At 42.1% G+C, this 13,076-nt stretch overlaps 1 protein-coding gene across 6 annotated transcripts in view; it reads left to right on the top strand.

Moving 5' to 3' along the window:
* Positions 1-2,664: 2,664 nt before the first annotated feature.
* Positions 2,665-13,076, top strand: part of UBN2 (ubinuclein 2) — an 88,303-nt gene continuing 77,891 nt past the window's right edge. For 2 of the 6 annotated variants that reach the window (XM_058724118.1, XM_058724116.1), the window contains exons 1-2: positions 2,666-3,368; positions 9,471-9,560. In XM_058724118.1, coding sequence (XP_058580101.1) covers positions 2,898-3,368; positions 9,471-9,560 — 561 coding nt within the window. In that variant the 5' untranslated portion in view covers positions 2,666-2,897. Of the gene's footprint in view, positions 3,369-9,467; positions 9,561-13,076 lie in introns of all 6 variants that reach the window. The other 4 variants (XM_058724119.1, XM_058724115.1, XM_058724120.1 and 1 more) reach the window with 3 other exon arrangements.

The following is a 13,076-nucleotide window of genomic DNA, read 5'->3' as shown; positions in this document are numbered from 1 at the left end:
GTGAAAGTATTGAGAAAAATACGTTATTCTAATAATCAGAAAACAGACTTTACATTTCAAAGAAGAAAAGATAATACATTTCCTGCAAAGAAAGCTTAATAATACCTTCAAAAGTAAAAGGACATTTGAAAATACAGCATGATCAACTTGTCAATAAGCCCCAAAAAGATGTTCTTAAGGAAAAGGGCATAAAGTTATTGGCACAATTATCAGTTGCTTCACAAATATTGATGAGGAACACAATCTTTGTGTTTAGCTGTGGCAAAAGAAAAATGGTTTAGTGTTAAGTGCTAAAAAGCTGCTTCATCCAATATGTTGGTGCATATGTTTTTGGTGGCAAACAAGCTGATAAGTTCAAAGCTATACTTCCTGGAAATAACACGGTATCAACTCAATTATCACAGAACCTTGAGAAGAATCAATGATTCTTATGCAGTAACAGTCCAACTAGATGAGAGTACTAATATTGCAAGTTATATAATACTTTTATGCCAGATATGTGTAGCAAGACAATTTTATAGAGGAGTTATTGTCTGTATGGAGAAAAATATATTCACAACTAGGAAATAGCATTTAAGTCACTAAAAAAAAACCCTACAATTTATAATGGAATTGCAAGTGATGGGACAACAAATATAATCAGGAAACCATAGGGGCGCCTGGGTGGCTCAGTCGGTTAAGTGTCCGACTTCAGCTCAGGTCACAATCTCGCGCTCCGTGAGTTTGAGCCCCGCATCGGGCTCTGGGCTGATGGCTCAGAGCCTGGAGCCTGCTTCTGATTCTGTGTCTGCCCTCTCTCTCTGCCCCTCCCCCATTCATGCTCTGTCTCTCTCTGTCTCAAAAATAAATAAACGTTAAAAAAAAAAGTTTATTAATCAGGAAACCATAAAGATATAAAAATTATTGAAAACTACTAAAAACAGAAGATAACTTGAAATATTAAATGAAAACAAATGTATAGAAGATTCAATTGGTCTTCAAAACCTTACATAATTTTATTAAAGTTGATGTCTATGAGGAGAATAAATTATTGGGGATTAGTACCTCATTTACACAGAAAAATGATTGCCATACATGAAATTAATCATTATGTTGGATTAAGACGAAAGAATTTACTGCAAAGAAAGTGGATTCACATTACTATTCACAATGCCTATGTATATGAACTAAGAAATTCAGTTTTGACTCATTTGAAAAATAAAGTTACAGATCAGGCTCAATGGTAGACGAGATGAACGTGCAACATTACCCTCATGCATCGTGGACTGAAACCTATGAACAGGCAAGGATTTCCACAGCATTAAATAAAATCTTCTGTGCTATTTATATGGATTGGTTTGTACATTGTATTATAAAACATATTTATGCGGTATGGATTTTGTTCTTTATTTTACACAATAAGGTAAGTTCTGTGAAACCTGTATTTCAGCTATGTATCCGTGCGTATACTGGGTTTCAGTGTAGAATCTATTTCTCACTGGGAGTTGTGAGAAGTTAGAAAAACACTCCGTGCGTTAGAAGTTGGAAGATTACGTTGGAAGAGTCACATGCCTGCAGAACGATTCAGCCCACAGACCGCCAGTTTGCTGTCTGAGCTAAGCTGTGGAGGCTACTGGATAGGAGTTACCATACAACTTACTCTGTAGGAAAAAACTGAGTGTCTAAGACGTCATACTGACTCAATCAAACGGTCGCGAATTCGTGGTAACATTGTTAATCCGGTTAATGGATTTAACAGAAGGCGTGAATTCTCTTCAGGATTTGGAGGGGGGAGGGCCTCAAATTTGCTTTCTGGTTCGTGGATTAAAATGGACAGTAACTCTCCTCCTTTTAAATCTGGATTCCAATTAGTTTATCACACGTGTGCCTACAAGGCGTTCCCAAACAAGGCTCCCCTCCACCCCGAAATGGGTCATTCAGCATTTCACTTGCAGAGAGTACGTTCTCTAAAATACCACCAAATCCTCCTGAGAAGTTTTCTATTAATTTCAACAGTTTAGACTTTGTGGACGAGCCCAGAACTGTTCATTTACCCAACTGCAAAACGTTACTGCTCATTTTACGACCGTGCCACACACAATCCCCACCGTGGCCGGGCGACAGCAGTCGGTCGAGGAAAGGTAGGCCTGTGGGAGTCAGTGTTGCGCTCTGCGGAGGGAAGCCGCAGGGCGAGTCCGGCTGGAGTTAGCCATTTCCTTTCTTCCCTCGGTATTTCGGGCAGCGGGGCGCCGGGCAGGCAGGCACCGCAGCTGGGCCTCGCGTCCCTCAACCCTTTCTCCGTCTCCGCCTCGAGCAACCATCTTGACAACCCCAGCTCATTAGAGCCGAGTGCCGGAGGAATGGGCCGGACGGGACCCAGCGCCATGATTAGGTCAGTCCCAGGCGCATCCCGACACTGGCTCTTTGCTGAGCCCCACGCGCGCCTCCGGTTTCCGGGTGCAAACGGGAAGCTGGGGAAACCCCAGACCCCTCCCTTTTAGGAAGGGCGCAGACGGCGTCTCCGTTTCCGAGGAAACCGGCCCTGCCACTACGTCACTTCCGCTGACCTGTCTGGACTCCAGACTGTTGGGAGGAAAAGAGGAAAACTGAGCCGCAGCCACGACGGTGGACGCGAGCGTCTCCTATCTGCGCATGCGCCCGCTCAGCGGCCTGCTTCTATTTATGTGGGGTATCCAACATGGCGGCTGCGGCGACCCTGGCGATGGCGGTGGAGCCCATCAGAACATAGTGGCTGGGAAGGGGGCACGGTCCGCACTCACGGTGGCGTCGGCAGAGACGACTGAGGGTGGTGGAGGGAAGAAAAGCGACGGAAAGCAAAAGGAAGGGCGGGCAGGCAAACAACTCGGCGTAGAACCGAGCGCCGGCTCGAGCGAAGGCACAGGGCCAGAACAGTGGGGATGGCGGAGCCACGCAGAGTAGCGTTTATTAGCCTGTCACCGGTGAGGCGGCGCGAGGCCGACTACCCGGGGGCCGAACGCGAGCCCGAGTACCCTCGCGAGCCCCCCCGGCTGGAGCCGCAGCCATACCGCGAGCCGGCCCGGGCGGAGCAGCCGACCCCGCGGGAGGCTGCCCCCCGGTCGGACGTGCAGCCCCCGCCGCGGGAGAAGCCGCTCCCCCAGCGCGAGGTCAGCCGCGCCGAGCCGCCCATGTCGCTGCAGCGCGAGCCCCCGCGGCCCGAGCCGCCGCCGCCGCCGCTCCCTCAGCTGCACTTGCAGCCGCCCCCGCCGCGGGAGACGGCTTCCCGGGCCGAGCCGCAGCAGAGGCCGCCGAGGGAGACGGTGCGCCTGGAGCTGGTGCTCAAGGATCCCACCGACGAGAGCTGCGTGGAGTTCAGTTACCCGGAGCTGCTGCTGTGCGGAGAACAACGGGTACAGAAGATTCCTCCCTCACCCCCCAGACCCTGGGAGTCTCAGGACGCGTCCGCCTCTCCCAGTGGTTGGCACCTTCCGACGCCCACTTTGCGCGTCTCGGGTCGCCTGGGAGGGTGGGCTGGCGGGGGCAGGGGCCGAGAGGGTGGACGAGTGGTCGGTGCTGCTTTCCCCTGCTCCCCAGGGTTGGCCAAGGCTCCCACCCGGCTCCGCCGACCCCCCCCTCACTCGCCTGCTCCGAATGCCGCTCGGAGCCGGTTTTCCTCTGAAGCTTTCGGGACCTCAGAATTTATGTTCCTTTCTGCTCCCCATACAAAATCTGGGAGCTCTGCAAGTTACGTGGTTGGGTTTTCCTTGTGGAGCTCCAGCAGTCATTCCGGTAGAAAGGAAGAGAAAACCTTGGGGGACACGCCCCCCGGTCGGAAGCCCAGAGATAGTGTAACTAACCCCTCGACATCGTCCTCTTCACTCTTATGTTTGGCTCTGAGGTGTGCTTGCGAACGTTGGGTATTTCTCTTAATTGAAGGGGATTTGAAAGTAATCTGAAAAATTTCAGACTAAGGATTCCGCTCTAGGAATGAAGAAGTGGGTTATTTGGTTACTTACTTTCCTCTCTCATGTTGCTATTGGTAAACCTATTTAGCTTTGTTTTCTGTATAGTTTGTTCTTAGTGTAATTGAATGGGAAGGTGTCTTTGGCGCCTACCATCATACTTTTATTTCAGTGTTTATCATTAGTTTATAGGTCCGCGTTGGAGGATGGTGTATTGGCCATGGTGATTTTTGGAGAACAATGAAAAACATCTTAGCTTTGAATTTTTAGAAACTGTTGAAAATCCATAGGTATGCCTTTGATGGAACTGGTGAACAACGAAGATAGGAGAGAGGTTTGTTGCTAATTGTAATCTTTATTGTAGGTTTTGGTGGTCTTTAGAAGTAAACTAGAAAGGGAAATGATAGAGTAAAAGCAGTAAGAACAATTTCCTCTGTCATTTAGAGGTTATGCTCTTTATTAGGTTTGTTTCAGTACAGATCTAATGGACTCAAGAAGTCATTTGTTTTGTTTTTGTTCTCAACTATCTTTATAGTTGAGATGAATGACTCTTTAGTTTAAAAATATATTAATGTCACTTGATTTTGTTTATTTTAAGGCCAATGAATCTTTTGATCATTATTTGTAAATATTGTTGTGTGGTCAAATCACTTTATTATTATTATTTTCATGTTTATTTTTGAGAGAGAAAGAGAAACAGAGCATGAGCAGGGGAAGAAGGGGCAGAGAGAGGGAGACACAGAATCTGAAGCAGGCTCCAGGCTCTGAGCTGTCAGCACAGAGCCCACCACGGGGCTTGAACTCATGAGCCACGAGATCATGACCTGAGCTGAAGTCAGACGCTTAACTGACTGAGCCACACAGGTGCCCCTAGGTCAAATCATTTTAAATGTTTGCAACCCAAATGAATTGGCAAGGGTAGAGATTATATTGGCCATGTCCACATAACATTTTATCCTTCAGACTCACTTTAGTACCCCTCCTTTTTATAAATTTGGTGTTTCTTTTTTCCAAAATAATTTTGAAAATACTGGATTGGAGCATTTTTCAAGTAAATTGTATTTGATCTTCTCATCTAAGTAAGTTTGCTGTTTGACTCCCTAATCTACTTCATACATTACAGATGAAAAGCATCATATTTGGGTAAAAATACATTATGGTAGCTAATATTTACTGAATTCTTCCTATGTGCGTGCTAGACACAGGTCTGAGTAAGGTGTATGGCTTATGGAATCAGTCCAGCAGAGCTCCTTGAGGTAGGAACCATTGTCCCCACTTTGCAAATGAGGACGCAAATGCAAAGTGCTTGTATGTAATTTTATTAGTATTTCTTTCCATACTAGTACCACTTGCTAATAAAACAAAACTTCTTAAAATTGTATAGTTTAAAAAAATTTAGAGGATCCTGCCAAAATGAACTAAAACGAGAGTTATAGTAGAAATAGGGATTTGTTCTGATCCTCTTAATGCTATGATATTCATTCCATGACAAAGTAATAGTAGATATTTATCTTTTAATTACGACCAAAAAAAGTTAATTTTGACCCCCTACCTTGTTTGTTAACCTGATAATATCAGAACTGCTAGTTTCATGTAATAGGAGAAAGATGAATAATTCAGATTAGTTTTTCTGTTTATGCTCTCAATTTTGGGATATATTGGTCACTTTTTCTTGTATATTCAGCCAAGTATCATTTGTTGTATTCTGAACAAAAAAACCCCCATGGTTTATACAATGCACCTTTGCAACCAAGATTTGCCAGATTTACCTATGATAACTCCCAATGAACATATTTTTAAAGGAATTGTAGGAAACATTTCTTTAAATGAGGTTGTCATATTTCCATGAAAGGAAATCCTAGCAATAGAAACCAACAAAAAAAGCAAAATGAAACCAACAGAATTGATCTGCAAAGCAGTGATTCCCAAACTTGGTTTTTCTTCCCTCAGGGAGAGTCCAGTTATTTTTAAGGATGTTATAATCTTTTCAAAATAGTTTTAATGTTGAGTTTTTGTAATTGAAAAACTTACTGTGTAGCAGAGTTTGAGTAGAAAGGCAAGGAAAAGACATTGTGTAAAATTAAAAGAAAAAAGATTCTAAATTTTGAAATAGCCATCTATCACTGAATAAGATTTTAGTTAATAGGTGTAGGTATAAATCTGTGTCGCATGTGAATACCATCTTTATCGGGATACATTTAAATCATTCCCCTTCTGGGGCGCCTGGGTGGCTCAATCGGTTAAGCGTCCGACTTCAACTCAGGTCACGATCTTGCGGTCCGTGAGTTCGAGCCCCGCCTCGGGCTCTGGGCTGATGGCTCAGAGCCCGGAGCCTGCTTCCGATTCTGTGTCTCCCTCTCTCTCTGCCCCTCCCCCGTTCATGCTCTGTCTCTCTCTGTCTCAAAAATAAATAAACGTTAAATAAATAAATAAATAAATAAATCATTCCCCTTCATAGATACAAAATGAATAGTAAAACCCTGATTAACCGAATGCAAACAGAATTTTTGCATATTATTTTTTATTAATGAGGCAAAGCGCAGTTAAATGAGTGTATGTTGGCAAAATATGAAAAAACAAAATCCCTTCTTGTTAGGTTATAAGGATGCAGGTTAGCTAAACCCTTACCTTGTTATCTCTGTGGACTGCTAAGCCCTGATTGAGGTGGTTCGGGATGATGACTGAGGCATGGCAATTGTCTCTATCCTCAGAGATGAATGTGTTCACCATTTCTGGCTAAAGGGAAATAGTACAGTTTAGATATAAGTTCTGGCAGTAATTGCTATGCAAGTAATTTTTGTTTAACTTTTAGTAAACGAGGGAATCAGTTAACTAGAGCATCCATTTGTGAATGTGATTAATTGAACACATAGTATAAAAAGAAGAAGGGGTGCCTGGGTGGCTAGTTGGTCAAGCGTCCGACTCTTGATTTCTGGTTGGGTCATGATCTCACGGTTGGTGGGGTTCGAGCCCCACATTGGGTCAGTGCTGACAGGTGGAGCCTGCTTAGGTGTCTCTCTCTCTCTCCCTCTCCCTCCTTCCCCCTCTGGCTCCCTCCCTCCCCCTCCCTCCCCCTCCCTCCCTCTCCCCCCCCTTTCTGCCCCACCCCCCACCCCATGCTCTCTCTCTCCCCCTCCCTCTCTCCCTCTCTCCCCCTCCCTCTCTCTCTCCCTCTCTCAAAATGATAAACTTAAAAAAGGAAAAAAATGATTATGGTGTTAATATGGTTATACTTTTACAGAATTCTATGGTATCCCATTGTCATAGTGCATATTTTCGGTAACGTGAAAGATCCGAAACTGGTGTTAATGAGTTAACATCAAACGACAAAATTATTATAATGTTCATGCCTGTGGGTAGCTCATAATTTTGATATTTACTGATTTTCAAATCTTTTTTTCCATCGGAAAACCATAAAGCTTACTTAGAGCCTTGATTGTGGGTAGGGGTTGATTTCTTAACTGTGAAAGGAGAGTGAGTCAGTTTTCTTAAATTTATTTTTACAGACTGTCAAGAGTAAGAGATTTATTTTTGATGTCTCAATGAAGTCTACACAAAATCTTATAAAATGGCACATAAGGTGATTCTTATTAAAAATATATGTCCGTGTGTTTATATTTCACATATAAAACGGGTCAGACCAACACGAAGACCTAGTGTTTAGACTTCACAGTGACTTGAAGCATAAGTTCATAATGGCAGTCATGGTGGTTGCTCTCTGTCCTTAGGCTCAGGTTAGGGCTATATCCCGGACATACTTCATATTTCTTATTTCAGTATCAGTCTCTTCCTGCTGGTTTAATTATTCCTTTCAGGTCATATGTATTTTTTGCACAGGTAACTCCTACTGGGATAAAGGATTCTGTAAATATATTACTTAATTACAGTAGATAATTTTACAAGTTGATTCTAAGATTACTTCTTTAAGCTTTAAGAGCATCCTTTTATTCTTATACCCTAGGTCTGATGAATTGTTTTGTATGAATTCTGTTCATATTTTTCTGTCATGTTTTTAGACTGACCAAACCTCAGCCTTTATACCCAGGATGAAATATCTCTGTTCCAAAGTGTGCAAACCTTTGTCCCTTCTGAATTTTTTTCTTCAGATTCAGCTGAATCTGTATCCCATATTTCACTTGTAATATACTTTATCTTTAATTCCTGAAAATACTACCTCAGTAAAAATACCTAGCCTTCCTTTTTTAAAAAATTAACTTTCTAGTCAGTTGTTCATAATTGGGTACAAGTAGAATTTTGATGCATATGCAGCTCCTTGTTTCCCCTTTTTTGTGCTGAAAAACTATATATATGAAATGTGCCTGCTAAAATAGCAAACCTGAGTAAAGGATGTGATTTATGTTTTTGTTTGTTTCGGTAAATGGATGGCAAATGTGGGATCTGAGCTGTTTGTGTGGTTTTTTAAAAACCATGTATTATAATAAACTTTGATTCTCCCCTGCTAGAAGGAAGCCATGGTAATGTAATCTATTCGCAGCTACTTCACTTTTCTAGCTTTGTTTGAAAGTAGTATGTATTCCCTGAATGACTACCCATTGATAACAAGTAGGTGATGTTGGGGCACCTGGGTGGCTCAGTCGGTGGAGCGTCGGACTTCGGCTCAGGTCATGATCTCGCGGTTCGTGGGTTCGAGCCCCACGTCGGGCTCTGTGCTGACAGCTCAGAGCCTGGAGCCTGCTTCGGATTCTGTGTCTCCCCCTCTCTCTGCCCCTCCCCATGCTCCCGCTCTGTCTGTCTCTCTCAAAAATAAATAAACGTTAAAAAAAATTAAACCAACAAAAGTAGGTGATGTAGGTAGAGGGGTTGATGCCCGCCTCAGCAGAAGGCTGTAGCAGCTACAGATACTCTAGTGACAGCTCAGGGCAGATAAATCAGCGGGGACACTGATGAATAACCAGGTGATCCTTTGAGAAGCATTTCCTGACCAAAGCAGTTATCTTTGTTGGGAAGATCTCAAACTAGAGTTATAAGTGGGATTTTTGTTTTTATCTGATTTTCTTGGGGGATTTTTGGCCTTTTTATTTTGGACATGGTGGCCATAGATCATTCTGTAGGAGGAGACAAGTTGAATTGTTGAGCTGTTCACCGAAAAACTTGAGAATGTGTAAAAATCCATTAAAACTGAAGTGTTATTTTGCTACAGATGAACATTTCTTTCTGGTTACTTTTTTAGCATTTTTTTTTTTTAACATTTATTTATTTTTGAGACAGAGAGAGAGCATGAACAGGGGAGGGGCAGAGAGAGAGGGAGACACAGAATCTGAAACAGGCTCCAGGCTCTGAGCGGTCAGCACAGAGCCCGACGCGGGGCTCGAACTCACAGACCACGAGATCATGACCTGAGCCGAAGTCGGACGCTCAACCGACCGAGCCACCCAGGCGCCCCTCTTTCTGGTTACTTTTAATGCTTCTAACTCATTTGTTAATATTTGGAAATTTTGACTCTCATTATTAAATTTAAGGATGTATTTGCCTCTGGTTGAAGCAGTACTAATACTTTTATTTCTTTTCCCATTTTCTTTGAATCAGAAGAAGCCCATTCACACAGAAGACCCATTTAATGACGAGCAGCAAGAGAGGCAAGAAGTGGAAATGTTGGCTAAGAAGTTTGAAATGAAATATGTGAGTATAATATACTCTTCACTAGGTCATTTTACCCTGTTGGCCTTTTTTCCACCTGTGACTGGTTGGGAGGGCTTCTAATACCCACTGCAAACCTTATTTTGCTCTTATAAATTGCACTCCTTATAGAGTCCAGGTACCTTGCTTAACTTATATTTTCTCCCATCCTTATAATAACACCACATACTAAGTAATACTGAGTGCGTTTTACATGAAGAAACTGAGGCTCTGAGCTCAAGATCACACAGTGGCAGGAACTAAGCTACATATCCATGTGTGTCCAGCTCTGATCCTTTGTCTTTCCACTGCCATTGAAAAGACCACTTTAATTCCCTTGGTGTAGTATGTCTCCAGTTTTCATGCCTCTTTAGACTTTAAGAGAATGAATGTGTGTACTTCTAGGCCCTGGGGATCAGAATCAATCAGAAGCAGCATGAAATTTCTTTGAAAGTCTCTTGTTTACCTTAAACATTCATGTACATTTTAAATTCTGTGCCATGAATAGATTGGTATTGGTTTTAATGTAAAAATAAATTCTAATGACCTGATTGTGAAGTTGCTTAACATTTTCCTCAAGTTTTCTAGTAACTGGGTTTGTAGGAAAGCCCTCTCCCCTCCTCACTCCTGATGTTTATCCTATGACTTGACTTCATGGCACTTTGCTAAAACATAACCCATGAAAAGCAAGACCCCTTTCGGGTTCCCCTGTAAGCACTGAAAACTGTCTCACAGAGATAGGAGGTCAGGTGGTGCTAGCCCTGTCATTCATGTTATCCAGATTCAACTAGGATCTTGGTTGACACTAGTTGGCTCCTTGTGCTAATGAAGAATGTATTTGGGGTGAGGGAAATGTATGAGAATGCTTTGGGATGTGGATCAGGTTGTAGGCCCTACTTTGCCACCTACAAATTGTCCTTTGGTGAGATTATTTAACCTTTGTGGGCCACAGTTTTCTTTTTTTGAAGACTCTTTGAAGCTCCTTCTGGCTTTATATTCTGTAATTATATAATAATTTGGGGATGGACTGGCGGGCGTTTTGATGGAAAGAATAGCAAAAGTCGTTATGTAAACTGTAGTGTTTAATTAAAATATGGTGTTCTCGTTATATATTCTGACGTACTATGGCTTGATTTTTTAAGTAATCTCTGTACCCAAAGTGGGACTTGAATTCATGACCCTGAGATCAAGAGTCCCATGGTTTACTGACTGAGCCAGCCAGGTGCCCCAACGATTTTTTTTTTTTTTTTTTTTTTTTTGTGAGAGAGAGTGCTAGCACAGGAGAGGGGCATAGGGGGAGAGAGAGACAGAGAGAGAGAATGGGAGAATGAATGAATCCTAAGAAGGCTCCCTGCTGGGCTTGATCCCACCTTCCTGGGATCATGACCTGAACCAAAATCAGGAGTCAGATGCTCTACTGATGAGCCACCCAGGCACCCCCTATGGCTTTTTTATGCAAGTTGATACATTGGTTAAATTTAATGTTTTAACCAGACAATATATTTACATGGTTCAGAACTCAAAAAGTGTAGAGGGAAAAATCTTTCATTCTTTTGTTCACCCACATAATCTCACCTCCCAGAGGCGCATAATGCTTTTGGAGGTCCTTCTGTTCTTTGTTTTTTTCATTTACTCTAACTTGGAGATTTATTCATATCAATACAAAGAGAACTTTCTTCTCTCTCTCTCTCTCTCCCTCCCCCTCCCTCTCTCTCTCTCTCTCTCTCTCTCTCCCTCTCCCTCTCTCCCTCTCTCCTTCCCCCCTCCCCCTCCCTCTCTCTCCCTCTCCCTCCCTCCCTCCCTCCCTCTCTCTCTTTCAGGGTTGCATGGTATTCCATTGTATGGACATATCATAGTTTATTTAACCAGTCCCCAAATGATTTAAATTGTTTCCAAAAATTTGCTGTTGTAAATAGTGCTACAGTAAATTACTTAGTCGCGTGGTATTTCACAGAGTTGCAAGTTTATCTGTTGGGCAGATTCCTAGAAGTGGAATTTTTAGGTCAAAAGATATATGCATTTATTTATTTAGTTTGGGTATATATTAACCAAATTACCAGTTTCTAAGTTGCCAGTTTCCATTCCTCTAATACTACATTGGAGTGCCTATTTTTTCCATAGGTTATAGAACTAAGAATTAGAATTGCCCTTTGCAAATGGAAGAATTCCTAGCATATGATCCTATAAGTATTGTGACTCAGTGTATGATGTACTGCCTCAGAGTTAGCATTAAATCTTATTGGGGAGCCCTTGGATAGTACTTGCCATGGAAAAACCAATATTCTGAAGAAGGTGGTTGATGTGTAAAATCGAGTTCTAAATAACTGGGTTATATCCAGGTGCTGTAATTATGCAGGGATAAAATATTACTCTTGTTATAATTCAAATTAATGGGCTATATTTCTTCTCTAGATTTTTATTGTGGCTACTTACTCTCTTATTTCCTTTATTTAAAATTTTTTTTTTCTTTTTTAGTTTATTTATTTATTTTGAGAGAGAGAGAGAGCACGAGCAGGGGAGGGGCAGAGAGAGGGAGAGACAGAATCCCAAGCAGGATCTACACCATCAGCGCAGAGCCCAGTGCGGGGCTCGAACCCACGAACTGCGAGATCACGACCTGGGCTGAGATCAAGAGTTGGATGCTTAACCAACTGCACCACCTAGGCACCCCTCGTATTTCCTTTCTAAGTAGAGATTTAAAATGTCCTACCCTATGAGGCCTTTATGTGCCATGAGTATTACGGGTATTCAATATGCATGTTTTAACAAATTATTTGGACCCTTTTAATTAAGAAAATCGTCAGGTTGAAAGTGATGGGAGAAGATACTTTATCCACCTCTAGGCCCCGGGCTGTCACAAAAGATCACTTCTAAACAGCAAAGATTTGGGGCACCTGGGAGGTTCAGTCAGTTAAGCGTCTGATTTTGGCTCAGGTCATTATCTCACGGCTGTGGGTTTGAGCCCTGAGTTGGACTCTGTGCTGACAGCTCAGAGCCTGGAGCCTGCTTTGGATTCCATGTCTCCCTCTTTCTCTGCTCCTGCCTTGCTCATGTTCTGTCTCTCTCAAAAATAAGATAAACATTAACAAAAAATTAAAAAAAATAAACAGCAAAGATTTTTTTGGTGTTGAGAGGTAGCAAATTGGGATGTCTGTATGTATATTTATATTTATGTATATGTTATATGTATATTTATATTTCAAGTAAAAAGCCTTAAATAGTATATGTAAAATATTGCAAAATGTTAACCCACCAAGGTTACATTTCCTTTTTTTTTTTTTTTTAATGTCCTTAAAAAAACTTTTTTTGGTGATAAAACGAGGACTTAATTTGGAGGTTTATAAAACATGAAACTAGCTACCTTTTAACTTTTGTTTCCTTCACATAATTTAGATGTCCCTGTCATTATTTCTGAAAATCACTTAAGGTTACTTCTAGCTCTCTGCTTTTTAGAACGAGAGATGCACTTTTTTTGTTAAATTTTGTGTGTAAATGATAAAGTACTTGAGGATTTACGTT

This window comes from Neofelis nebulosa, chromosome 4, assembly GCF_028018385.1.
Source record: "Neofelis nebulosa isolate mNeoNeb1 chromosome 4, mNeoNeb1.pri, whole genome shotgun sequence".
NCBI lineage: Eukaryota > Metazoa > Chordata > Mammalia > Carnivora > Felidae > Neofelis > Neofelis nebulosa.
This window is presented reverse-complemented; position numbering and strand designations above follow the sequence as displayed.